At 47.6% G+C, this 26,429-nt stretch overlaps 1 protein-coding gene across 8 annotated transcripts in view; it reads left to right on the top strand.

The window, feature by feature from the left end:
• The window catches only part of DLG5 (discs large MAGUK scaffold protein 5), a 118,993-nt gene that overhangs the window by 34,176 nt on the left and 58,388 nt on the right, over positions 1-26,429 (top strand). For 6 of the 8 annotated variants that reach the window (XM_057506061.1, XM_036928667.2, XM_036928664.2 and 3 more), the window contains exons 2-3: positions 15,930-15,998; positions 24,891-25,053. In XM_057506061.1, coding sequence (XP_057362044.1) covers positions 15,930-15,998; positions 24,891-25,053 — 232 coding nt within the window. The remainder of the gene's footprint in view (positions 1-15,929; positions 15,999-24,890; positions 25,054-26,429) is intronic. The other 2 variants (XM_057506058.1, XM_057506059.1) reach the window with 1 other exon arrangement.

The following is a 26,429-nucleotide window of genomic DNA, read 5'->3' as shown; positions in this document are numbered from 1 at the left end:
ACCAGTGGTTCAGGGGAGCTCTTGCAGGAACTTCCTAACCATCCTCTCTACTTCCAGGCCTTCCCTCTTCTCTCTTCCCTGTTCAGCTGTTGGAGACAGTGTCCTAAAGCCCATTCCCTGCCCTCTGTATACCTGTGCTCAGAAACCTCGGGCACGCTTGAGCTCCATGGCTGAGGAGCTGGGGCTTTCGTGTGTAGGAATTCATTGCTGGTTTCTGTGAAGCTACGTGGGGTCTGGACCACCCTGAAGATTTTAGATAACTGTAATGGAGAGGGAGAGAGATAAAGCCCTTGCTTTTTTTTTTTTTTTTCCAAATCCACTTTCTTTTTTGGTCCCAGTTTTTGTGGGTGAGATAAAATACACAACATAAATTTATCATTTTAACTATTTCTAAATATGTAGTCCAGTAGTACTAAATACATTCATAATGTGCCACCATCACCACTGTCCATCTCCAGAACTCTTCATCTTACAGAACTGAAATTGTACACATTATAAGAATAACACATTTATTTCTTTCCACCCCAGCCCTTGGCAGCTTTTGTTCTATTTTCTGTTTCTATGATTCTGACTACTCTAAATACTTCATACCGATGGATCAGACAGTATTTGTCATTTTATAACTGGCTTATTTCACTTAGCGTGATGTCCTCAGAATTCATCTATGTTGTAGAATATGTCCAAATTTCCTACCTTTAAAAAGGTAGAATAATCTATTGTATATATACATCACGTTTTACTTACCTGTTTGTCTGTGGGTACTTGTATTGGTTACACCTTGTAGGTATTGTGCCTAATGCCACTGTGACGATAGGTATAGGAATATCTCTTTGAGGCCCTGCTTTCAGTTTTTTTGGGTATATGCCCAGAAGTGGATTTATTGGGTCATATGGTGATACACAATTTGTAATTTTTTGAGAAACCACTATACTAGTTCCCACAGAGGCTGTACCATTTTACATTTCTACCAACAGTGCACAAAGCTTCCAATTTCTCCACACCCTCACCAACATTTGTTATTTTCTGGTTTATTGATAGTAGCCATTCCTAAGGAGTGTGAGGTAGTATCTCATTGAGGTTTTGATTTGCATTTCTCCAGTGACTAGTGATGTTGAGCATGTTTTCATGGGCTGAGTAGATATTTGTATATCTTTCTTTGGAGAAATGTCTGCTCAAGTTATTTGCTTATTTTTGAATCAGGTCTTTTGTGTTGTTGAGTTTTAGGTGTTCTTTCTATGTTCTGATATTAATTCCTTATCAAGTATGTGGTGTGCAAATATTTTCTCCCATTCTGTGGGTTGCCATTTTTACTCTCTTGATAGTGTATTTTGTTGTACAACATTTAAAAATTTTCATCATGCCCAATATATCTATTTTTTCCTTTGTTGCCTGTGCCTTTGGTGTCATATCCAAGAAATCGTTAACAAATCAAATGTCATGAATTTTGCCCTGTATTTTCTTTTAAGAGCTTTATAATTTTAACTTATTAGGATTTTGATTCATTTTGGGTTAAATTTTTGTATATGGTATTAGGTAAGCATCCAAACTTGTTTTTTTGCATGTGGATATTCAGTTTTTCCAGAAACATTTCTTGAAAAGACTGCCTTTTCCTTATTGCATGATCTTGGCTCCTGTCAAAAATTATTTGACCATCTATGTGAAGATTTATTTCTGGCCTCTCTTGTCTGGCCCATTGGTCTATATGCCTGTCTTTATACAAGTACCACACTGTTTTGATTACTGTAGCTTTGTAGTAGGTTTTGAAATTAAGAAGTGTGAGTCCTTTGGCTTTATCCTTCTATTTCAAGATTGTTTTGACTATTTGGGGTTCCTTGAGTTTCCATATTAATTTTAGGATCTTTTTTTTTTTTTCTGCAAAAAATGTCATTGGGATTTTGATAGGGATTGCATTGAGTCTGTAAATCACTTTGGGTAATGTTGGCATCTTAACAAAGCCCTTGCTTTTTAATTTATTTCCTTGTTTGTTGTTACTGTTTTGTGCTTTGAATATGTGTAGAAAAAAAGGAGAAGGAGTTTCTGAAAGGGAAGAGGCTAGCAGTAAAGAGTAGAGGAATGAAGTAAACTGGGAAAGACTTGCAATGGAGTCGGGGAACAGCGAGAGGCTTGGGTCTCCTGAGCAGGTTACAACATAACATTTGTGAGCAGTTCCTTTACAATTACCAAGCACTTTCAACATATGTTATTTTATTTGCTTGGCATAACAATCTGTGAAATACAGATGAAGACATTTTATAGTCCCAGTGTACAGATGAGAAAACTGAGGCCCCCCAAAATTATTTGCCCCTGGTCATCCATTAGTAGGTGGTCAAATCATGGAGAGCCCAGGTCAATCTAGCTCCTGATCCTGTGCTCTCTCCACTGTTCAGAGTCCCTTTGACCTCCCACCCCTGTGGCAGGGATCTTGGGGTTCAAGCTAGGCAGGAATATTGGGTATGAGGGGGCAGGCAAGTGGTTCTTAGTGATCTTGGAGTCCTGGGTTGAGTTACTTTGCTAGTCAGTGATTTGCAAGGCACCATGCAGAAAGGTGAGGAGGCTGGTCTTGATGCCGTTGAAGGAAGAGGGGGCAGAAATAGCAGCTTGTGGCTGATGAAGATGAGACCTTTCCTTTGCAGTTGCCCTCTTTGGCCTTTGTGTCTCTGACCTGTCCAGCCTGGGGTGGCATGTCCTTGCCCACTTTCCAGCTCATACCATGAGACTTGGGCTGTTCTCAAGCCATCATTTCCTCTGACTTCTCAGCTTACCCTGATCTGAGATTAGTGGAAAATGGCCATATGGGGAGTGACATGGTATTAGGGGATGGTGAGAGAGAGATGGCTTTTACAGTTCTTCTGCTTTCAGTCTGAGCATCAGAATCAGAACAGGTTTCTAAAACCCCGTTGGTGCATTCTGTTTCCTGCTGCCTTATAAGCCAGGATGGAAGTACTTATCTAGTTTATTCGAGAGATTGTATTGGTCTTCCCTGGGTGGACCAAGGGTAGCTGAGGGCCAGAGGAGTGACAAGGTTGGTGGGCATGAAGCCAGGAGCAGAGGACAAGGCTGGCAGCTGAGGTGCAGCAGAGATGATCAGAACCCTTCTTTCACGCTTCCTTTCTTCTTTCCCCTTGTTGGAAAAAGTAACCTTGGCCACAGTGCTGAATGCTGGCCCGTGAGCCACTCTGTGGCACAGCTCCTTATCAGTCACTGAACCATCCGTTACGACTTCTAGATGCCTGTCTCTGCCTGAGCACTGTCCTGGAGCAGGGGTCCTCCGCTGTCTGTTGGGACAGGGAACCAGTGAGTTTTGGTTTTTCTGATCTTACTGGCAAGGAAGTACTGTAGGGTTAGTGGATAAGAGTTGTGCTGAATCTTTACCCACCACTTACTAGCTTGGTGGCCTTGGACAAGTTAACTTGACCTCTCTGAGCCGACATTTCTCCTTCTAGAAAATTAGTTAATAGTCTACTTCTCAGAGGGTTGTTAGGAGGATTAAATGAAATAATCCATGTTAACAGTACCTTTGGCATAAGTACTCAATAAGTATTAGCTGCTGTGAGTGGTCGGTGTAGGGTAGCACACTAAAGAAAAACTTGGGCTAAAATATCTAAGGTGCCTTGTGTATGTTAATGCTCATCCTAACACTCTGACTCATTTCCATCAGTCTCTTTGAAACCCATGGAAATTGAGAGTAGGTGGAGCACAGGTACAGTTGGATCAGGAGTCAGGAGGGTTGGATGTCCATTTCACCACCTTTACCAGTAAGCAGTCTGGGCATCTGCAAAGCACCTCTCTAAGGCCCTGACCACATGCCTTTGTGTTCAGTTCCTTTATGTGGCAGGTTGGCTCTCCTCCTGCCTCACTGCCTCTCCTCCTCTGTCTTCTTTGTTGACTCCTCTTTTTAAACTTCAGACCTGAATGCTCAGTGTTTGTTCCTTTGTTCCTTGGCCCTCTCTGTTGCCCTCCCTGTTCACACTCCCTCCTTGGGTTATCCTATCAAACCTGCTTGCTTTCAATCTTAAGCATATGCTGACAATCCCCAAGTTATATCTGTAGCTGCAGCCTCAACCCTGAACTTGAGACCGTATATCCAGTTGCCTATCACTTTGTCCACTTGGGTGTCTGCAGGTACCTCAGACAGCCTGGGGTTCCCCACCCACCTCCCTTCCTCCTGCAGGGTTCCCCATCTCAGTGATGACCAAGGCCAGCCTTCCAGTTTCCAGGCCAAGAACCTTGGAGTCATTCTTAACATCTCTCTCTTTCCCATTCTGCATTTAGTCTGTCAGCAGATCCTTTTCAGCCCTACCTCCAAAATATTCTCCTAAACATTCCCACTGCTTACCAGCCCCATTCTGTTCACCATGGTCCAAGCCACCAGCATAGCGCCCTTGGATTACTGCATTTGCTGTCTGACTGGTTTCTCTGCTTCCACCCTCTCCACCTGTGGAAAGTATTCAGTGTAGCAGCCAGTGATCCTATTAACAGGTAAGTCAGACCATGTCTCTCCTCTACTCAGAATCTTCCAGAGGTTTCCCATCTCACTAAGTAAAACTCAGTGTCCTTTCTGTGGCCCACAGGTCCTGCCTGAGTCAGCCCTGCTGCCCCTCTGACCCCATCTGCATCTTCCTGCAGGTCGCTCTACCCAGGCCACAGCCCTCCTTGCATGGCCTGACTCCAGGGCCCTTGTACTTGTTCTTCTAGCTGAAACCCTCCTCCTCCAGCACTCTGCACTACCTTCAGGTCTCTGTTCAAATGTGACCTTCTCAGAGAGACTGCCCCTGACCACTGTTCACTCACACTACCTCTCCACCCAGCCCCAGTCACCATCCATTTCACTCTGCTGTATTTTTCTTCATAGTGCTATTACCTAGTGCAGTTTGCATTTGTTTATTGGTTTATTTCTCCCCTCATCCCTACTCATGTAGCTCCATGAGGTCAGGGACTCTGTTCTTTTCTCTGCTGCATCCCTAGAACCTTCTAGCACAGTGATCACTAAACATTTAGTGAACGCATAGTCTCTGTGTTCCCTGAGGCAGACACACCTACCACGAGCTAGTATCTTGTGCAGAGTTCCGTCACTAAATCTCTTGTAGTGGGCTGACCGATGCCCACGTGTCAGTGGTGAGGAGGACCACAGAAGGTCCAGGCGGGCCTGGTGTGATGCCAGGCACATAGTGAGCACTCTGGCTTGTTCTGTTTGACTCAGAGAACAAGAGTGGGTGGCTTGGAATTGGCCATGGCTGGGTAGAATGATGGAAGGGGAGAGGCAGCCTCCTTATCCTAAAGGCAAACAAAACAAAGGTACAGGGCTATATTCAAATACTGGGCGGGGATACTGTGGTTGGGGGTCAGGTATGTTGTATTCAAATGCCATATTCAAATACTGCAAATTCAGGGCTGAGAGTCAGGTAACAGTAATGAGAGCTTGCATTTGTGGAGCGCTTGTATGTGCATCTGGCTCGGTGCTCAGGGCTGTATCTATCTTTACTCAGTCCTCCTAACCCATCATATTTTGTATTTTATAAACAAGGAAATGAGGCACAGAAAGCAGAAGCAATTTGCTCAAGGACACACAGCCTACTCTTGTGCCAGAAGCCTGCAATGGTGGAGGGCAGCACCCGCCTCCTGCTGTATTTGCAACCCACGGGGAGGAGGTAGCCTCTTTGCCCTTTACTGAGTAGTGCAGAGGGAGGTCTGATTGAGATCGGGAGGGAGCCGGCCATGCCAGGCGCCTTGCAGAGCTGTTCCTGCCCTTTGACTTCTGGTACTGGTCAGAACTTTATTCCAGGGCAGACGCACCCTCCCTGGGATGTCTGACCGCAGTGTCATGGAGGGTTGGCCCCTTGGGTGCCTGTGCTACTCTGGGTCCTGTCCCATCTGGGTGTGTCCTCTTTGCTGGATGTCAGGGGCATGAGCTATGGTGAGGGTAGCAGCTGTGAGCTGTGGTTTTGGGTATGCTGCTCAGGCTTGGCCATGTTCTCTGATGATAAACATGTCCCCCTATATCATTGCATTTTAGTAGGAGACTCTTTGATACCTGTCCCAGTCTCCTCCCCATCCTCCAGGGCATAAATGATGGCCCGGCCTCCTTAAAGGGGAGCCCACCAGACCATGTTTTGGTCCTCCTCCTGTGCCTTCTAGGGGCAAAAGTGTCACCCCACCTGGATAGGAGGTGACAGTGGAAAGCAGGGCTTGTTTTTGGTGATGGAAAGTCAGAACTGAGAGGTGTTCTCACCGGGCCAAGGAGTTGAGGGTCCCAGTTCCCTCACCACTCTTCTTGCTGCCCCTACCCACATCCCTCTGACTTGGAGATGACCAAAGAGGGGTGACCTTCTTCAGGCACAGCTTCGTGCTGATCCGAAAGCCTCCAGGAGCCTTTCCCAGCAGATGAGGGGAAGCAGACTTTGTGGCTGCTGACTGTTTTAGTCTCTGGAAATTGAAGTCACTTCCATCTTAACTTTTTGTGCCAGGGGTTACAACAACTAAAACAGTCCAACAAGTAGCGAGAGGAGAATCTTAATTTTAATGACACTGAATGATTAATTCTGGGCTTGCATGCTTTGTTTTCCTTCCTTTTCCATATTTTCATCTTGGGGCATTTTTGGCAGGAGGTGAGGGGTGGATCACCGATGACAACACTGACATCTGACAGTTTCTTCAGGATCAGGTAGTTCGGTTCCTCATTTTAGAGATGATCCCTAGGGTCCAGCCAAAGGGACTGAGGAATGAAAGAGGCAGGCCGTGGGCAGCAGGCGTCCTTCATGCTACCCCCTTCGCAGATGGCACTTGCAACCTCAGAGGCTAATGCTCCAGGTTGACATTCCAGGAAATGAACACCCCCAATTCACCTTTGAAAGATGGACTGCCGGTCCTTCTGTTGACCCCTAAAAGAGGGAAACAAGCATCATTACTATGATATTTTAGCAAGTTCATTATTCTTGTCCTAAAACTTTGCAGAGAATATTACAGCTGTATCCCAGTTGGGGAAACTAATATTAAGTCACCTTACAAATCTGATACCTTGGGGGGGTGGATTGTGCACACAAGGGGTGAATATTTGCCTGACCCGAAACAGCAGGCCTCTGTGTTGTCAGTCTCCCTGTTCATGTCAGGGAGAAGGTGATTTTACTACCCTGAGGTGGGCATGTAGGGTGCATGAAGCAGGACTTCCTTAATTGCTGTGCCAGTCTCTGTGGCTGCTCTATTGCAGGGCCTCTGAAATAATGGATCTTGTCAACCTCCAAGTTTGGTCTCAGTGTCCATAGCCCTGGGCCATGTTTTCACAAGGAGAGGGCTCTGGTCCTAGGAAGGGTGTGGCCAGCTGGTCAGGGATTCTGCCCGGGAGCTTCTCAGCAGCTGAAGGAGCCCATCCAATTGGCTCCTCCGGATGTCCTTAGGAGCAGGGGAGGTGGGCTCCACAAGAGGCAGCCGCTGCATGGAACTCTTACCCTCTTGCCTCCTTCCTTATCTCTGCAGCTCAGCTTCCTGCGTGATGGTGCTCAGGGCCTGGCTCTGCACCCACAGGGGCATGGGAGTTGGCGGGGGTGGGGCAGGAAGCAGCAGCACATGGCAGGGTCATCCTTGGTCCTCCCTTCTCTCTTTTCCCACTTTGGTCCCCATGCCTGACTCAGCTCACAAAACCTGTCAAGTGTCTTCTCAGGAGGGGAGGAGGGCAGGGAGGCAGCAAAGCCCACTCTGGAGGGATCCGAGCTGGGAGGCCCTGCTCTGGGATTTCTCCCTTGCACAGTGAGGGAACAGGTTCTGGCTGTGTCTCCTTCCGCTGAACTGGCTTCTCAGGTGCTTGTCCAAGATCACCATCCTCCAGGGTCAGCTCCAGGCCCCTTCTTCCATGATGTCTTCCCAACTGCTCTCCCACCTTCAGAGCTGGGCAGCAACGTTGTATGTAGGGATCAGAAGCACAGGCTTTGGGCTAGACTGCCTGGGTTTGTATCATGTTTGTCCCCTTAAGCTCTACCATGACCTTAATCAAACAAGTCACTTAATTTCTCTAACCTTTAGCTTCCTCCTCTGTAAAAACCTCAGGGTTGTTGTGGGCATTAACTGAGACATGTGCAAAGTGCTTAGCACATCCTGTACGTAACTGTGCTCAGTGTCAGTTAGCTGCTATTAGCGTTATTAGTGAGTGCTGTACAGTCCCGCAGTTTGTCCTCGTGGACTCTTTGACCTTCTCGCTCTCGTACAGCTTTCATTGTAGTTAACCAAGGGATGGAGAATGGCAGGGTTGGAAGGTCTGGGTTGACCACACAGCAGCAGCTAACACTTAGAGCTCTGGCTGTGCCTGGCGCTGTTTCAAGCCCTTCTCATATAAACTCAGTTGGTCCTCTATGAGGTAAGTATTCCTATTATCCCATTTTACAGATAAGCATGTGGAGGCAGAGAGAGGCTGAGTGAGTTAGCTGAAGGCACACAGCTGGCTGCTAAGTGGCAGTGTTGGGAGCTGAACCCAAGCTGGCTGGCGCCAGTGTGGGTGTTCTAGTCATCACTGCTTCTGTTTACAGTTGAGGGACTGAGGCTCAGAGAGGGGAACGGAGCTCTGCTGAGCCTCACAGCAGGTTAAGTAGCGTCCTGAGCCTCTGGCTTGTCTTCTTTCTACCAGACCTGTCCCAGTGCCTTGTAGGGCTCAGGCGCATGTCAGGAATCTGGGCACGAGCAAGTACGAGAGTGACTGAGTGTCCTCAGTTACCCACACATCGGCTGTGGTTCCTCAGGCGTGAGTGAGCTAGGGGAGGGCCCAGGGTGGGGTGGGCAGCCTGGTGGTGACTCCTCTCCTGGGACCGTGCTGCCCCTCCCCACTAGAGCTCCCAAGGATGGCAGCTTGCCTTCTCCTTCCACTTGCTGGGGTGCTTGCAGGGGCTGTGTGTTCTGCCAGTGACCCGGAGCTGTTTGTCTCAGGTCAGCTTCTCCTCGTCCTCCTGAAGCGCAGGGAGGACTCTGTATGCTGGCTTAAGGCTGGAACAAGTCCCTTCAGTGCCTCACCAGTTTCATGGGGAGGAAGCGTGAGTCACTGGGGCCTTTAGAAGCTCCAGGTGAATGGACGAGTATGTTACGGGACAAGCTCTAGTTTCTCCTGAGCACCCCCAGGGGGCCTTGGATGGCTGGGGCATTCCTTGTCCTACTTGTGATTTTACTGGAAGTTCTTTTGAAGTGGTCTCTTTGACCCAATAGGGCTGAGTCACTGAGTAAACACAATTAGCAGGGGCTGGGCTCTGGGGAAGGACGCAGACAATGTGGGTCCCTGAGAGTTGAGAGTTTTTGCCTGTGGGACTCTCTCCTAGGGCTTCTGCTATAGCCTCTATTTGCATCCCACCTGCTGACTCCTGCCAGCCTAGCTTTCCTGCATGCATTCATTCGGCTGTGGAACATATGCCCTGGGGGCTAGTTAGAAATGCAGTCTCAAGCTCCACCCTAATCTGCCCAATCAAAACCTGCATTTCCTCGAGGTCCCAGATAACTCCTATGGCAGTGAAGACCCCTCTGTGTCCCTGTCTGGTCCACATGTCCACAAAAGCCTGGGCTCAAGCTTTGCTGTTCTTTACTGGAAATGTTTCCAGATCACCCAGCATGTTCCAGGTCCTCTCAGGACTTCTGCACAGACCTGCCTGAGTTTGTAGGCTTGTCCTGAGTGGCAGTGCCCTGCTGCCTGGGGCTGCGGGGAGATGGGGAGGGAGTGGGGGCTCCAGGCGAGGTGAAGTGTTTTAGGTTTCAGGGTAGGGCAGCTACTGGGATAACGCGCCCCTGTGGCTGAGAGTGAGGGGCTGGGAAGGGCAGGGGCATGCACGCACCTAAGACTGGACTCCTGCTGGCCTCCGATTCTATTGTGAAACCCCAGAGGTAGATGACGCTTGTCGTCCGCCCCTCAGAAGCCACCCGCTTTGAAAGGGCACCATGTGGCTTTGGGGGAGTGACTCCTTTGCTTTTCCCGACAGTCCTGACCACACAGGCTTTTAACGACAATAGCCAAAGAGACAAAGCATGAGCAAGACAACGCCATCTTCGGGCCCTTCCCCTGCCCCAGATGACGTCTAAGGCCCTGGGAACATTGTAAAAACTGGGCCCTGTCCAAGTTTAATTGCTCCCAGCCCGCCCCCATTCCCAGGAGCCCTGCCAGCTGACTTGGGGGGTGATGGTGCCCAGAGATGCAGATAGAGATGTCATTCTGTCCCCAGGTCAGGCCCCAGAACTCGGGCTGGACTTTGGGGACAGGGAGGAGAAACAGAATGTGATGGTTGGCCAGCTGACTCCTCCAGACAGGGAGGGAGGTGGGCTGAGAGAGAAGGGTGTCTGCCAAGTTTAATTAACAGTGGAAACTTGCCAAGGGGGAGGAGAGGGATGATCTGAAGGGGAGGGGTGGCTTACTGGAAGATGGGACTTCACTGCTGCCAATCATGGGAAGAAGCCTGGCGTTGCTGCGGGGAGCGAGCTTCTACCGGAGCGCAGCCACAAGGCGCAAGCAGGATTGGGTTGAGCTCAGAGATCTTGGAGGTGTGAGTGGGAGAGTTTATTTGTGCCTATTTTTTTCTGAGTAGGTGTCTTTCAAAAACAGTCCACCAACATACCAGCTGGCTAGACTTGCTGGTCCCCACACAGAAAAAAAAATTAAGGAAATGGTGATTGGGTTTAGAAAATACGCATTGTGTTGCATTCTTATTCTTTGAAGATATCAATGGATTGCCTGAATTGCATCTGACTTTATTTCACAGATCTTCATGCACTGCTTAATGTTTATGATACGGGAAGAGTGATGATTTGAGAAATTTGTGATGCTTATTGTTTTGTTGAGACAAAAATGCAGAGATGTTGAATGGACTGCAAAATGAACAGTGTGGATTGCGCTTGAAATATAGGAGGTATTTCACTGAATGTTACTACTCATTTTTTGGTAGGATCAAGTGCAGGGCTGAACGGGGTTTTCCGGTCGCACCCTCCCTGAAGTGATGTGCCGAGCCTCCTGTGACTTCCCCGCCAGGTGTCGGGGCACTGCCTGTGGACTGACTGTGCCTGTTGTGGGCGGCCCCCCACCGCCCCCCGGTCTTTCAGACCAGGCGGCAGTGATGGCTCAGCCATCCTGACCCACAGCTTTCTCCAGCACTTACCCGCTGTTTCCATTTCTGCTGCCAGAGGCCATATTGAACAAATTGAATCCCTTCTGACAGTCCTCTTTGAAACAGGACACTTGCCTGGCGTCATCCTTTCAATCCAAGCTGAATACCTGCAGGTTCTTTAGATTCTCAGAAAATGCCTTAAAGAGGCTACTGGTCATTCCTGGCCACTGCCCAGGTTATTGCCATTACCCAAATCCCTTTCTTCTTCTTTTCTCTTTTTTCTCTCCCCTTTCATCTCTTTTTCTGGTGGGCATACCTGCCAGCTCGCCTGCACACCTCTCTATCAAGGCTGTCATTCTGCCTGCCACGTGGCCTTTATCTCCTTTCTTCCCACCCTCCCCTTCCCCTCAGGATCTCTCTTGTCCCCCGGTGGTCTTCTCCCTCTCTGCCCCTCTCTTCATCTCCATTCTTTCCCTTCTGAGGGGTGCAGGTATTAGGCAACTAGTCCAGAGTTAAGATGGGAGGCAACTTTTACATTTGATCCCTATGCTTCTGGTCCTGGAGCCCCAGATCTCATGAGTTCTTGGCTGCTTTCTACCACAAAAGCCCTAAGGCTTGTTCAAAGGCTTTATTAAAAAAAGCCCATCTCTAGCTCAGCCACTTTGCCCAGGATGCATACTGCTTCACTGTATAGTTCTCTTGGTCCCAAGGACAAAACATTGCCTTCCTCCCATTATTTTATTTGACCACCACCTTTGCATGTTTCACATTTTTCAATTCTCAATTTAGTCTGAGTCAGTCTGCTCTTCCTTCCAATTTTGTGTCACCTGTAGTCTTATAAGCAAAGCACACCTTCAATTTCTGTTCTTCAGTGGAAGCTGTAATACTGATATGGGACAGGGGAAAGGACCTGATAGGCTGTTTGGCTGAACCCCCTTCCTTTTTTTTTTTGTGCTTTTTAAAAATTTTATTTTGGTATCATTAATCTACAATTACATGAAGAACATTATGTTTACTAGACTCCCTCCATCATCAAGTCCCCCCCACATACCCCATTCCATCAGCATAGTAAGATGCTGTAGAATCACTGTAGAGATGTTGAATGGACAGCAAGATGAACAGTGTGGATCACGCTTGAAATATAGGAGGTATTTCATTGAACGTTACTATTCATTTTTTGTTGGGATCAAGTGCAGGACTGAACGGGGTTTTCAAGTCGCATCCTCCTTGAAGTAATGTGCCGAGCCTCCAGTGACTTCTCTCTGTTGTACAGCCCTCCCTGTGCCTCCCCCCCACATTATACATGCTAATCGTAATGCCCCCTTTCTTTTTTTCTCACCCCCTTATCCCTCCCTTCCCACCCATCCTCCTCAGTCCCTTTCCCTTTGGTAACTGTTAGTCCATTCTTGAGTTCTGTGAGTCTGCTGCTGTTTTGCTCCTTCAGTTTTTTTCTTTGTTCTTATACTCCACATATGAGTGAAATCATTTGGTACTTGTCTTTCTCCACCTGGCTTATTTCACTGAGCAGAATACCCTCTAGCTCCATCCATTTTGTTGAAAATGGTAGGATTTGTTTTCTTATGGCTGAGTAATATTCCATTGTGTATATGTACCACATCTTCTTATCCATTCATCTACTGATGGACACTTAGGTTGCTTCCATTTCTTGGCTATTGTAAATAGTGCTGCAATAAATATAGGGGTGCATATGTCTTTTTGAAACTGGGCTGCTGCATTCTTATGGTAAATTCCTAGGAGTGGAATTCCTGGGTCAAATGGTATTTCTATTTTGAGTTTTTTGAGGAACTGCCATGCTGCTTTCCACAATGGTTGAACTAATTTACATTCCCACCAGCAGTGTAGGAGGGTTCCCCTTTCTCCACATCCTCACCAACATTTCTTGTTGTTTGTCTTTTGGATGGTGGCCATCCTTACTGGTGTGAGGTGATATCTCATTGTGGTTTTAATTTGCATTTCTCTGATGACTAGTGATGTGGAGCATCTTTTCATGTGTCTGTTGGCCATGTGAATTTCTTCTTTGGAGAAGTGTCTGTTCAGCTCCTCTGCCCATTTTTTAACTGGATTATTTGCTTTTTGTTTGTTGAGGTGTGTGAGCTCTTTATATATTTTGGATGTCAACCCTTTATCGGATCTGTCATTTATGAATATGTTCTCCCATACTGTAGGATGCCTTTTTGTTCTATTGATGGTGTCCTTTGCTGTACAGAAGCTTTTCAGCTTGATATAGTCCCACTTGTTCATTTTTGCTTTTGTTTCCCTTGCCTGGGGAGATATGTTCATGAAGAAGTTGTTCATGTTTATGTCCAAGAGATTTTTGCCTATGTTTTTCTCTAAGAGTGTTATGGTTTCATGACTTACATTCAGGTCTTTAATCCATTTCGAATTTACTTTTGTGTATGGGGTTAGACAGTGATCCAGTTTCATTCTCTTAATGTATCTGTCCAGTTTTGCCAACACCAGCTGTTAAAGAGGCTGTCATTTCCCCATTGTATCTCCATGGCTCCTTTGGACATACAGCTTGATAGAACTTGACCATAAAACATATAATTGACCATATATGTTTGGGTTAATATCTGGACTCTCTATTCTGTTCCACTGGTCTGTGGGTCTGTTCTTGTGCCAGTACCAAATTGTTTTGATTACTGTGGATTTGCAGTAGTGCTTGAAGTCAGGTAGCATAATTCCCCCTGCTTTATTCTTTCTTCTCAGGATTGCTTTGGCTGTAGGAGGACTTTTGTTGTTCCATATGAATTTTAAAGCTATTTGTTCCAGTTTGTTGAAGAATGCTGTGGTATTTTGATAGGGATTGCATTAAATCTGTAGATTGCTTTAGGCAGGATGGCCATTTTGACAATATTAATTCTTCCTAGCCAAGAGCATGGGATGAGTTTCTATTAGTGTCCTCTTTAATTTCTCTTAAGAGTGTCTTATAGTTTTCAGGGTATAGGTCTTTCACTTCCTTGGTTAGGTTTATTCCTAGGTATTTTATTCTTTTTTATGCAATTGTGAATGGAATTGTTTTCCAGATTTCTCTTTCTGCTAGTTCATCATTAGTGTATAGGAAAGCAACAGATTTCTGTCTGTTAATTTTGTATCCTGCAACTTTGCTGAATTCAGTTCTAGTAGTTTTGGAGTGGATCTTTAGGGCTTTTTATGTACAATATCATGTCATCTGCAAATAGTGACAGTTTGACTTCTTTTTTACCAATCTTTATGCCTTGTATTTCTTTGTGTTGTCTCATTGCCGTGGCTAAGACCTCCAGTACTAAGTTGTATAACAGTGGGGAGAGTGGGATCCCTGTCTTGTTCCCCATCTAAGAGAACAGCTTTCAGCCTCTCGCTGTTCAGTATGACGTTGGCTGTGGGTTTGTCATATATGGCCTTTATTTTGTTGAGGTACTTGCCCTCTATACCCATTTTGTTGAGAGTTTTTATCATGAATGGATGTTGAATTTTGTCGAATGCTTTTTCAGCGTCTATGGAGATGATCGTGTGGTTTTTGTCTTTCTTCTTGTTGATGTGGTGGATGATGTTAATGGGTTTTCGAATGTTGTACCATCCTTGCATCCCTGAGATGAATCCCACTTGATCGTGGTGTATGTTCCTCTTGATGTATTTTTGAATTCAGTTTGCTAATATTTTGTTGAGCATTTTTGCATCTATGTTCATCAGAGATATTGGTCTATAATTTTCTTTTTTGGTGGGATCTTTGCCTGGTTTTGATATTAGAGTGATGCTGGCTTCAGAGAATGAGTTTGGAAGTATTCCCTCCTCTTCTATTGAACCCCCTTCATTTTATAGACCAGGAAACAGAGTTCCAGAAAACTGAAGAGACTTGCTCAGCATGACCCAGCTACTCACACATGGATAAGAGCTGGGTTCAGAAACTGTGTTCTTCACCCAAAGGTTTTTCCTGCCACTAGGCAGGTAATATCCTGCTTTGAAAATACTTAAAGTCAAATGATATCATGGTCCACAACCAGGAGTCACAATATTAAGTGTTGACCAAAAAAAAGGCATGTGGTGCTTGTCCTCGGCTGGCCTTGGTAACAGTGTACTTGGTCATAATTTTATTAGTAACTTAAAAAAAAATCTTCCCTTTTCTTTTTTTTTTTATTAAGGTACATACAATAAAATGGACAAATCTTAGTGTGCAGCTTGATGACTTTTGACATGTGTATACACTTGTGTAACCATCACCAGTTCAGGATATCAAACATTCTAATTTTTTTTCTTCTTCACCTATGTCACCCATCCTCCTTCCCTTATGGGAACCACCAGTCTGTAGTCTGTATTTTTGAATCTATTTTTATGGGTAACTTTTAATAGGGGGCAGTCCCTGAGTCAATTATTGAGGACTAAGTTTGAATACAGTTAGAACCTAAGAGCTAAATAGTCAGGCAAAAAGAACACATAGTTCACAGTTGTGTAACTTATGCTCTGTTACCCTCTGCAAGGAAGCCAGAATCATATTGATAAGGATTTGTAGGAAATCGCCAGTCCCCACTTTAATCTGCGGCATGTTGCTTCCTTGCTGAACCTTTCCTCAGTTGTCCCAGCAAGAAGCCACCTGACTGACTCCAAGTTCCCCCCCGCCCATGCCTAGATCGGTCTCCAGAGCAGGAGGGTGGTGGGAAGGTGGGTGGAAGGCCAGGCAGAAACACCAAAGTCTAGGTTCTGCACCTCTGCACCTCCCCTGCCTGGCCTCTCGGGTTCGGTTTCTAGTCTCTGGTGTGCCACTGGTTCTCAGCCTGGCATTGACCGAAGCTTCGTTGTTCTGACAGTGGTTTGGGGCAGAGCCCAGAGACCCCTGCGGGGCTAGTAACACGTGGTGTCTCCTTCTGCCCTCAGGCTCCACCTCCAGCGTCTTGTCCATCATGCCCTCAGACTCAGAGAGCAGCGGCTCCCTCAGCAGTGTGGGTGAGTACTACTCTCTGGGTGCCCCCCTTCCTGGAGGACACCGGGGGGTGGCCAGGGCAGCCCTGGATTCATGAGATAGCAAGCTGGCCCTCACCTGGTAGGTGGTTCATGGAGTCTTCTGTTGATTCCATTCACATTTTCTGTCATCAGCAATATGTCCTCTTAATGGAGAAGGGCAGAAATCTGGCTCTGGTGTTAAAAGGGAGGTGGGTGCTGGGGGGACATACGTTTTGCCATTTCTTCACTTTGTCAGGGTGTGGGACTTCTTAGTGAGCCTGTTGTGCCCCTACCCAAGGCCTTGTAGTACTTCACGGACCACGTCTATGAGACGGGTCCCTGTTGGGACTATCCTTTATAGTCTGGGGCAGTGTGTTACCTTGTGGACAGGAGTGGCAAGTCCATCAGGAAGGCTGTCTCAGTCTCCCTGCCTTCCCACACCTCTTCCCTGTGTCACGTGCCCTGTATTTAGTGTGGTGCCCTAGTGCGGTTTCCGATGCCTTGATATGACCTTGATGGATAGAGACACCTTCAGTGGTGGGCCCTGGAGTTTCTGAGTTGGAAGGGCTCACAGAGGTCGCCTGGTCCAATTATTTTGTTTTCTTCCATATGGACAGATGGGAAAATTGACACACAGAGAAGGGAAGTCTGTCTCAGCCAGAGATTCCAGAACTAGTCAGGGGCAGAGCTTTAATATGTTAACTTAGCTAACACAGAATTATATCCAGTATCCTGAAGTGGGCTTGGGATAGAGTGGTGAGGGAGGCAGAGGTCGTCCCTATGCCTGTGGATCTCAGGGCCTATGGAGGAGACAGTGGAAGTAAATACAATTAGTGAGGTCAGGCCAGTAAGACAGGTACCGGTAGGGATGTACTGTACTCATTTTCTAGGGCTGCCATAACAAAGTGCCCCAGACTGAGTGACATACACAGAAAATGTGTCCTCTCACAGTTCTGGAGGCAGGAGGTCTGGAGGCACTGGGGAGGGGTCTGTTCTAGCCCTCGTGCCTCTCTTCTGGCATTTTGCTAGCAATCTTTGATGTTCCTTGGCTTGCAGATGTGTATCACCCTAGACTCTGCCTTCATGTTCATGTGATGTGGGACTGTTGGAATTTTGAAAATGGGCCTGGCTCTCAGGGAGCCCATGAGGTGGGGCAGTCAGCATGAGTGAAGCTGTGAGGGGGGACCTGGTAGAGCCCTGAGTGCCCTTTTTATGCCTCTCATGCCTCATCCTTTCCCAGCTCCCTGCTCCCCCTTGGAAAAAGGTACAGTGATCTCACAGATATTTGACAGACTAGTTCACATTGACATTGACACTTCAAGGCATAAAGTGGTACCTTTCTAGGAGGTTTGCATTTTAAAAGGGGACTCCAGAGAGAGTATTGCTCAGACCACAGCATGTATTCTTTTTTTTATTTTTTTATTTTTTATTGAAGGGTAGTTGACAACAGTATTACATTACATTAGTTTCAGGTGTACAACACAGTGATTCAACATTTATATACATGATAATTCTAGGTACCAGCTATCACCATACCAAGTTGTTACAATATTTTGACTATATTCCTTATGCTATACATTACATCCCGGTTACTTATTTATTTTACAATTGGAAGTGTGTTTTTATATATATATATATATATATATATATATTTTGTGAGGGCATCTCTCATATTTATTGATCAAATAGTTGTTAACAACAATAAATTTCTGTACAGGGGGGTCAATACTCAATGCACAATCATTAATCCACCCCAAGCCTAATTTTCGTCAGTCTCCAATCTTCTGATGCATAACGAACAAATTCTTACATGGAGTAAAAATTCTTACATAGTGAATAAGTTACATGGTGAACAGCACAGCATGTATTCTTAATAGTGACATTGCAAGCAGGAGTAGGAAGATGTTGCCACTGGACCTTTGCCTTCTCTGGAAGAAGCATCCTGTCAGTGACCCACCATTTGGTTCTCCACACACCTGTAGCTGCTTCTGCCCTGGGGATGGAGGTTCTCGCCAGTGTTCCTGGGTCCTTGCTGGCAGGCAGGCGGGCAGGCAGGCAGAGAGCAGTGCTCTGCTCTGCTTCCGGTAGCAGTCTGAGCCTTCGCTGTCTGAGCCTGGAACCTGAAAGACCTGGCTGCACCCCTTCAGATCAAAACCTCTTTATTCACCAGGAGCCAAGTTGTGCTCCTCTCGTTCTTTTGTGTGCAATTGCCATTGTCTTTGGGGAAGGAGCCCCATTTCTCTGTGGCTTGACCTGAATGTCCTGGTCCTGTACTGGCCCAGAGGCTCTTGGCTGCAGCAGTGGGGATACCTGTGCTCGCTGCCTTACACAGAATGAATTGTGCGGACTCACATAGTAAGAAGAATGGAGTTGGGGCTGCATGTTGGGTTGTGGCTCTGTGATGCCATACCGTGTCCCTTCAGGCTGATGGCAGGGCACCTGTGGCCACAGTTCTTGGCATCCCATTGAGAGCTGATAGTGTCCAGGCCTCCAGTGTCCTATAGGAGCCACTAGCCACAGGTGACTGTTTAAATTCAAATTAATTAAAGTGAAAACAAAATTAAAATGTCTAGTTTCAGCAGTCCTATTTGTCACATTTCAAATGTTCAATAGCCACCTGTGGCCAGGGGCTACCATAATGAACAGCAGATAAAAGAATATCTCCATCATCACAGATGGTGCCGAGGATGAAGAGAGTTGTCTCCTCTAGTCTCTTTATGAGTGAAAAGCTTTCCCCAGAAATCCCTCGGCAGTCTCTTCAATCTGAGCACACTTGGCTGGCTTGCCTGCGTGCAAAGCATGGCTCCTGCAATGTGCGCCTGGACCAGCAGTACTCAGGTACCTGTTAGAAACACAGGTGCCTAAGCTTCACCCCATACCTGCTGCATCAAGAGCCCCGAGGGTAAGGTCCCACATCCACCTTTAACAGTCTTCCTGGCTTAAGGTGGGCTGGCCTGTCCTTACTGGTGGCAAGGGAACTGGAATATCTGTGGCTGGCTTGGACCAGTCCCTTGGAGTGGAATGAATGGCGAGGTTAGCTGCGAGGCCGCGGCACTGCCGCTGGAGAGTTCCTCCTGGCTCAGCCTCACCCGCTGGCAGAAGGGCCCTTCCCTTCCTGGCCTTCGTGGACACACCACAGCCCTGGCAGAAGGCGGCTGGAAAGGCAGCTGGAGGCTGGCCGTTCCTGTTTGCTCATGGCTGTTCTCTATGAACTTAGGAAAGGCCAAGGGCAAGGTCTTAGGAAAAAATTCAGCCTCTACTTTTCCACTTACATCTGTCTAACAAACAGCATTTGGGAAAAGAATGGCAAGTTATAGTTAGAATAAGAGAAAATGGGTAGGTGAAAATTGGATATAGTGCTCTGCAACAGCTGGTAGCCTGATTAGCTTCGCTGGCCTGCGTTACGTCCTCTGGTGGTCTCTCCTGTGTCAGCTCTCCAGCTTGACCTTACCAACAGTTCATCACGCCTTTGCTAATCAACAGCCTTGAAGATTACGGTGGCCTTCTACTGAGGCCTTTCTAGACAGTTTTCATCAGCTAAGTGCATGTGGCTTCTTGGAAGTCTTCCCCAAGCCCACCTGGCCCGTGGATCTGCCGAGGGATGCACACTCGTTTCAGGCAATTGATGCTCTTTCCTCCCCATTCATCCTGACTTAATTTCTCAGGTGCCTTTTATCTTGGATAACTGGGAAGTTTTAAGAGACATTCTTAGGTAGCATTTATACAATGAGCTTTAAATTTCATGTAAATTGAGGTAACAAGAGAGAGTTCTTATTAAACAGAGAGGTCTCCTGCCTTGTTGGTAGGAGAAGGAGCTGGAGGGCTTCCTTGATATCCCACTGAAGGTAACCTTGAAAGTACAGCTTCTGGCTGATAGGGGAAGGTGGGGTGAGTCATCCCTGAGACAAGCCCGCACCCTGACTGCCCATGTCCTGTGACCCTTCCTTCTCTGGTCTTTTGGATCAGGGCCTTGTTTTCTCTCAGTTCATCAGATGAACGGGAGCACCTTCTTTGGAGCCTGTGCTCGGAGCCCAAAGGGATCACAGAGAGGCCCAGCCCCTGATGTTATAGTCTGAGCCAGGTATCTCAGTCTGCCCAGGCTGCTACAGCAGAATGCTGCAGACTGGGCACCTCAGAAACAAGACATGTGCTTCTCAAGTTCTGGAGGCTGGGAAGTCCAAGATCAAGGCAGATTCAGTGTTATGAGGGCCCACTTCCGGGTTTACAAGCGGTTATCTACCTGCTGTGTCCTCATATGGTAGAGGGGTTAGGGAGGTCTCTGGGGTCCCTCTTATAAGGCACCAATGCCATTCCCATGGGATCTATCCTCATGTTCAAGTCACCTACCAAAGCTCCCATCTCTTGAGATCACACCTTGGGGTTTAGGATTACAACATAGTAATTTTGGAGGGACACCAGTATTCAGACTGTAGCACCAGGGAGTTAAGCCACTGCCATTTGCCCTGTAAAAAACCGAAGGAAACTAATAGCTCAGGAAGGAGCAGCTGTTTCCGACAAGGGGCATCAGAGTAAGTTTCAGGGAGGAGGTGGCCCTCGAGTTGGGCCTTCTAGGAACTGTGCTGTAGATGTAGGAGCAGCCAGGAAGCAGTAAACTATCATTGCCCAGCTTGGTTTGGGTTCTGCAAAGCAGACCCTGAGCCGGAGATCCACGAGCAAGTAGCTGATCTGGGAGCAGGTCTGGGTGCTGGGCGAGGCTGCAGCTGCCCTGCTGGAATCTAGCCTTCCATGCTGAAGTCCTGGGAGGGCTGAGCTGCCGCCCAGTACTAACTAGGACCTAGACCAAGGAGGGCGTCTCCTGGGTTTCCGTAGTCAGGGGGCCCTGTATTTCATCAGTGGGTGATGCCTTTAAATGCAGTGGCTACTGGACCAATAAAACAAAGGGTAAAAAAGCCAGTCTGGTCAGCAAATGCAGCTTGTCCAGACCAGAGGTTCTCAGACTTTATCAGGCATCAGAGTCACCTGGAGGGAGTGCTGGCTTCACCCCCCAGGTTTCTGATTCAGTGGATCTTGGTGGGGGTGGTGCCTAAGATGTGCATCTCTTATAGGGTCTCCCATGAAGCTGGTGTTTCAGGGTGTGGGACTGTGTGTCTCCTGATGGCTCTGGCTCCCCTGGGCTGGAGATGAGCCTGCTTTGGTTTGCTCAGCATGTTCTGCTGCTGCTTGGCTTCTGTCCAGAAGCCAGAGCCTGTAGGCAGCCAGAAGCTTACTGTTAAGAGTCATGTCCATTGAGGTATAAATTACATACAGTAAAGTTTGTCCTATTTGGTATGTAGTTCAATGAATTTTGATGAACACGTATGGTCATGTAACCACCACTACACCCCCCAAAATGCCTTGACCCCCGGAAATTCCCTTCTGTGGCTTTGTAGTCGAGCCTTGCTTCTTTCCAGCCCCAGCCCCTGGCAACCACTGATCTCTCTGCCCCGGAGGTTTTGCCTTTTCTCAAGTATTAAATGGAATCACATAGTAGCTTTTGAGTCCGGTATCTTTCATTTAGCATAGGGCATTTGAGATTCCCAGCTCTTGTGTGTACTGGTAGTTTGTGTCAGTCCATTCGTCTTTCCTGCTGAGTGGTACTCCGTTGTATGAATGTAACATTATTGTTGATTCATGTACTATAATAAACTGTCATGGGCTGGTTTTTGCATGAATGTAAATTTTCATTTCTCTTGTGTAAAAATACCCAGAAGTGGGATTACTGGGTGGTAGGGTAAGTGCATGTTTAACTTTATAAAAGACTGCCAGCGTGCTGTATCATTTCACATTCCCCCCAGCAGTGTTTGAGAATTCCAGGGTCCCTGCACACTTGCTGATGTTCAGTGGTGTCACTTCGTCATTTTAGCCCTTCTGGTAGTGATTAAGGGATTTGGCAGCTATCTTCAAGCACAGGTCTGTTGCATAGAAGAAGAATTGTAGTTGGACCTTGTCACCCATAGAAGATTAGGTCTAGAGTCAGTGGGAGAAATAGAGACAGATTTTAACTCAGAGAATAATTTTATGGGGAGAGATTAGAAGGGCTTTGCTGTGAAGTGGCCAGTCCTTTGGTGTGGAAGAGTTCAGTCTGGGTGGCTGGCCATTTGGGGGATTCTAGCAACCATTTAGTTGGCACGACTGCATTGTTTTCAAAATGTCTTTGAACCATGAGGTGCAAGTAAATAAAGAGGATTTTCTTCAATACTTGCTGTTATTTTGGAACTTCCTGGCTTAGTATATCTTGGGATTCATTTTCAGGTTCCCTGTGACCCTCTCGCCCTCTTGGCCTGCCTTACTGTGGAAGGACAGAGGCATACCTAGGCAGCATTTCCCCTAAGTCAGAGAGCCTGCATTTGATGATTCTCAAACCTGGGTGGTCTTACTTTTTGTATGATTCATGTATGCTCAAACCACTGGAGCAGAGGAAGGGAAACAGGAAGGCCCTTTTGTAGGGAGGTAGTGTAGCATGTTGGTTAAGGCCTTTGTTCTGGTGTTAGACCCAAATTTGCATGGCGGTCCACTGGTGTCCTAGCTGTGCAGTCTTTCTGATGTCATTTCTCAGGGGGTGATCATAGCACATACCTACCTGGGAGGGTGTCACGGGGATTAATGAAGTAAGGATGGAGTGCATTTAGCACAGAACCCAGCACCTGGGTTTTGCTGGGTAAATGGCAGCACTTGGTTCATTGTCTGCATGATCAGCTGCTCCCAGGTGCTCAGAGTTGCAAAGCAGATGGCTCATCCTCCTGGAGATGAGACAGGAAGCCGTGGCTGTGCGTGGTGACAGGTCTGTTGACCCCTGCTTGTGTTCTGCTGCCTCTCTCTCCAGCTTATGTGAAAGCTAAGAGGTGCATCTTTCTGTTACCTCATTTGTAAAATGTAGTGAAAGTTCTTCAGCTCCCTGGAGGCAGGTTGTTGGGCCTGGTGGTGCTTTACAGTTCCAAAACTTGACATTTGCTGTTTCTCTGATACTTGGACTTTGATTATAGCACAGAGCATCCATTCTCAAAGCATGTTCTGGTGTCTCTGAGGTCCTTTCAGGGGGCTGATGAGGTCAAAACTGTTTTGATAATGATGCTCGGATGGCACTTGGCCTTTCCACTCTCATCCTCACACACACCCCACTGCGGAGTGGAGTTCTCTAAAGGTTCCATGCATGGTGTACGGTACTGCATGGACATGAGACTCTAGCCGTCTCTGTTAATCCAGCCTCAAACAGTGTTACAGAAATGCAAAGCCATGCCACTCTTCTATGTTTTTGGTTTTGAAATGGAAAAGGTAGTTAATTTTTCATAAAAATCTTATGCGACTACGTAATGGGTTTTTGGTTATTTTAAAATTAGTAGACATTTAAGGATTCTCAGTTTTAATTTATATTCTGGTAGATATCAGCAGATAGATACAGCCCATATAAACAAAAGGTCTTTGGAATCCTTAATCATTTTGAGAGTGTAAAGAGGTGCTAAGATCAAAAAGTTTGTGAACTTTTAGGTTAAGACCTTGGGCTTTGGGGTCAGGAAGGTAGAGGGAGGGCCAAATCTCAGGGCTTTCATTTACTGGCTCTGACCTGGACACATTATTTAACCCTGATAAGGTTTTGTTTTCTGCTCTGTAAAATAGGAATAACAGCAGTATCTTCCTTAAGGAGATTGAGTGGGATAATGTATGGTAAGCATTTCAAAAACTGCCAGGCATGAAGTGTGTGCTACTCACGGCTGTCGTTTGGGAGATGTCGGGGCACAGTGGTGAAGGGCATGTGTTCTGAATCCAGTTGCCTGGGCTCTCACCTCAGGGCACTGCTTGCTACTAGTGAAAGCTTGAGTCCGTTACCTAACCTTGCCGGGCCTCAGTTTTCTGAGGGGTGGTGATCAGATGCCACAGAGTCAGAAGACATACACCTTGCCCGTGGCACATTCTAGGGAGACTGGGGAGACAAATAAGTGTTTCCTGGGGTGAGTCAGCCTCAGGACCACATCCACAAAATGGGATGGCTGCTGTGAGAGCCTGTGACCCCACCTAGGATATCTGAGTAAGGTTAGGGGAGCTATCAGGTGATCATGTGGACAAAGTGAAATATAAAATCACCATGGATTTCATCTCTTTCTCCTGGGCATTTAAGTAAGGCGGTGTCTTCTTACCAACAGATTGGGATCTTGTCGCAGGAGGTGCGGGTGGTGGCTGCTGTTCCTTAGTGACAGCATAAAGCATGGTGTTCCCTTCAGGGCACTTCCAGTGCTGGGCACAGGTGATGAGGCCCCAGGACTTCCCTGCATCGGGTCATACTTACCTCCACCGTGGGTGGCTCTCCCTCACAGCCGCCTCCTACTCTGCACACCTGCGCTGGTTGGGCATGTCCATCAGGCAGTTGGATGGCTTAGAAAAGAGAGCTGTATGCAGTGGCCAGCCATAGTTAGGGGTGGACGGAGGCACAGTCCTTGGGCCCCAGCTTTGCTGCCTCATTCCTCAGGAGCTTCTCTGGTTCCAACCATTCCTTCCTCAGGCCGTCTTCCACCGGGCTCAGGGCTCAGGCTCCCCATGCCCAGGGGTAGGTGATAGCTGGTGTTTCCAGACTAGGCAAGGATGTGAGGATGAGGGCTAAAATAGTTCCATCTGGAGGTGTCAAAGCCTGGCTGGAAAGGGAGTGGCGGGCCTCAGGGTCCTCAGCCAGGGCCAGGAGAGTGGGTATGTGAGTGGAGAGGTGGTGGAGCCACACTGCTTGGGCTTAGATCTCAGTTCCACCTCTTAGACTCTCTGAACCCATGTTGTCATCTGTGAAAGTGGTAGATGCCAAGGGACCCACCTGGTAGGCTAGATGGGAGTAGCTGACGCGAGCCAAGAGCTCAGAACAGTGCCTGCTGAGTGCTGTCTGAATGTGTGCTCACTTTATTTTCCTCCCGCCAGGCACCACCGGGAAGGCGCCCTCCCCACCACCGCTCCTCACTGACCGGCAAATGAATGAGAAGGTGGAGAACCTCTCCATCCAGCTGCGGCTCGTGACCCGGGAGAGGAATGAACTGCGCAAGCGCCTGGCCTTCTCTACTCACGCGACCACCTTTGACAAGAGGTAGTGCTTGTGCCCACTCCCCTACCCAGGCCGGAAGGACGGGGGTTCCTCTCCTGGTGCAGTAGCATCTGCTCACCTCAGGCACTTACCCTTAGCAACCAGGGCAGGGGGAGGGGCAGTCCATGCTGCACTGCCTGGGTGTCCCCTTGCCTGTTTCTTCCCTTATTTCCCTTTGAAATGCTTTCCCTGCAGGCCTGGATTGGGGGATGGGGACACAGGCTTCTTATAATCCCTTCAAATCAGAATCAGAGCCTGTGGCCTGAATCACACAACTCAAGGACTGAGAAGTGTGTGCGTGTGTGTGTCCGTCATATTTGGTATTCATTGCTGCGCTTGGGGCGGGGGGCAGGGGGTGTTGGGGTGTGGCAGGAGAGCCTGAAAGAGACGGTGCCTTCCTGGTGGTGCCTGGCTGGAGGAAAATAAAGTGAACTCACATTTCAACAGCCTTCACCAGGTACCAGGCACTGTTCTGAGCTCCTGGTTTGCGTCAGCTACTCCCAGTCTTTCTACCGGCCTTGCAGATGATCTTTGGTGGGTAGTCTTGGCAGCAGTGAAGGGGCCTAGTCTCACCTTCTCGCTGGTAGGTTGGGTGGCCTTGGGCTTGTTACTCCTCTCCCAAGGCCTCTGCCTTGCAGTCCCGAGACGGTACTCATCCCTCTTTAACCCCTGTCTGCTCCCCTTGCTGAGCCCTTGAGTGATCCATCTGTGTGGAACACACACACACACAAACACACACACCACTGTCTCCCAGGAGACCCCAGCCTGCCTCATTGTTGAGTGGATCTCTCTGTGATTTGTAGACACATTAATTGTTCCCTGCATATACATGTTTTAGGAGGGTATATTCCACCTGGCTTCTTTTTATTTTGAGGGAAATCTTTGATTGCTTCTTTTGCTGGGATTTAGAGGTAGATATTAGAGAAGGGTAGATACCCAGAGGGTGGAGCAGAGAGAGAGTTTACCTACTTGTTTGATCCAGGAGGGCTTCATGGAGGAGGTGGAGGGACACAGTGCAGTTTATCCCTCTGGGGGATACTGGTAGGGGTTCTGAGGTGAGGGGAACTGTCTTTAGGAACATCAGTGGTGTGCCCCTTGTCCTGAGGAAGGTTCCTTTAGGTTGATATGAGGGCTGCAAAGCCTGCTCCTTAAGGTTGCTTTAATGAGGACATGCCCCCCGCTCAGGTGGCACAAAGGAAAGGCCAGTGAAGACAAGGTGCCTTTGAGTGCATAATGTCCACAGCTGCTTTCATGCTACCAAGGCAGAGTGAGTAGTGGCACAGAGACTGTCTGGCCCTTTACAGAAAAAGGTTGCTGACACCTGCTCTAAAGTATGCACTAGAATCAACCAGAAGACTGTTAAAGCACAAATCACTAGT

The sequence above is a fragment of the Manis pentadactyla genome, chromosome 8 (genome assembly GCF_030020395.1).
Source record: "Manis pentadactyla isolate mManPen7 chromosome 8, mManPen7.hap1, whole genome shotgun sequence".
Lineage (NCBI taxonomy): Eukaryota > Metazoa > Chordata > Mammalia > Pholidota > Manidae > Manis > Manis pentadactyla.
Note: the sequence above shows the minus strand (reverse complement) of the source record. Positions and strands in the feature narration are given on the sequence as shown.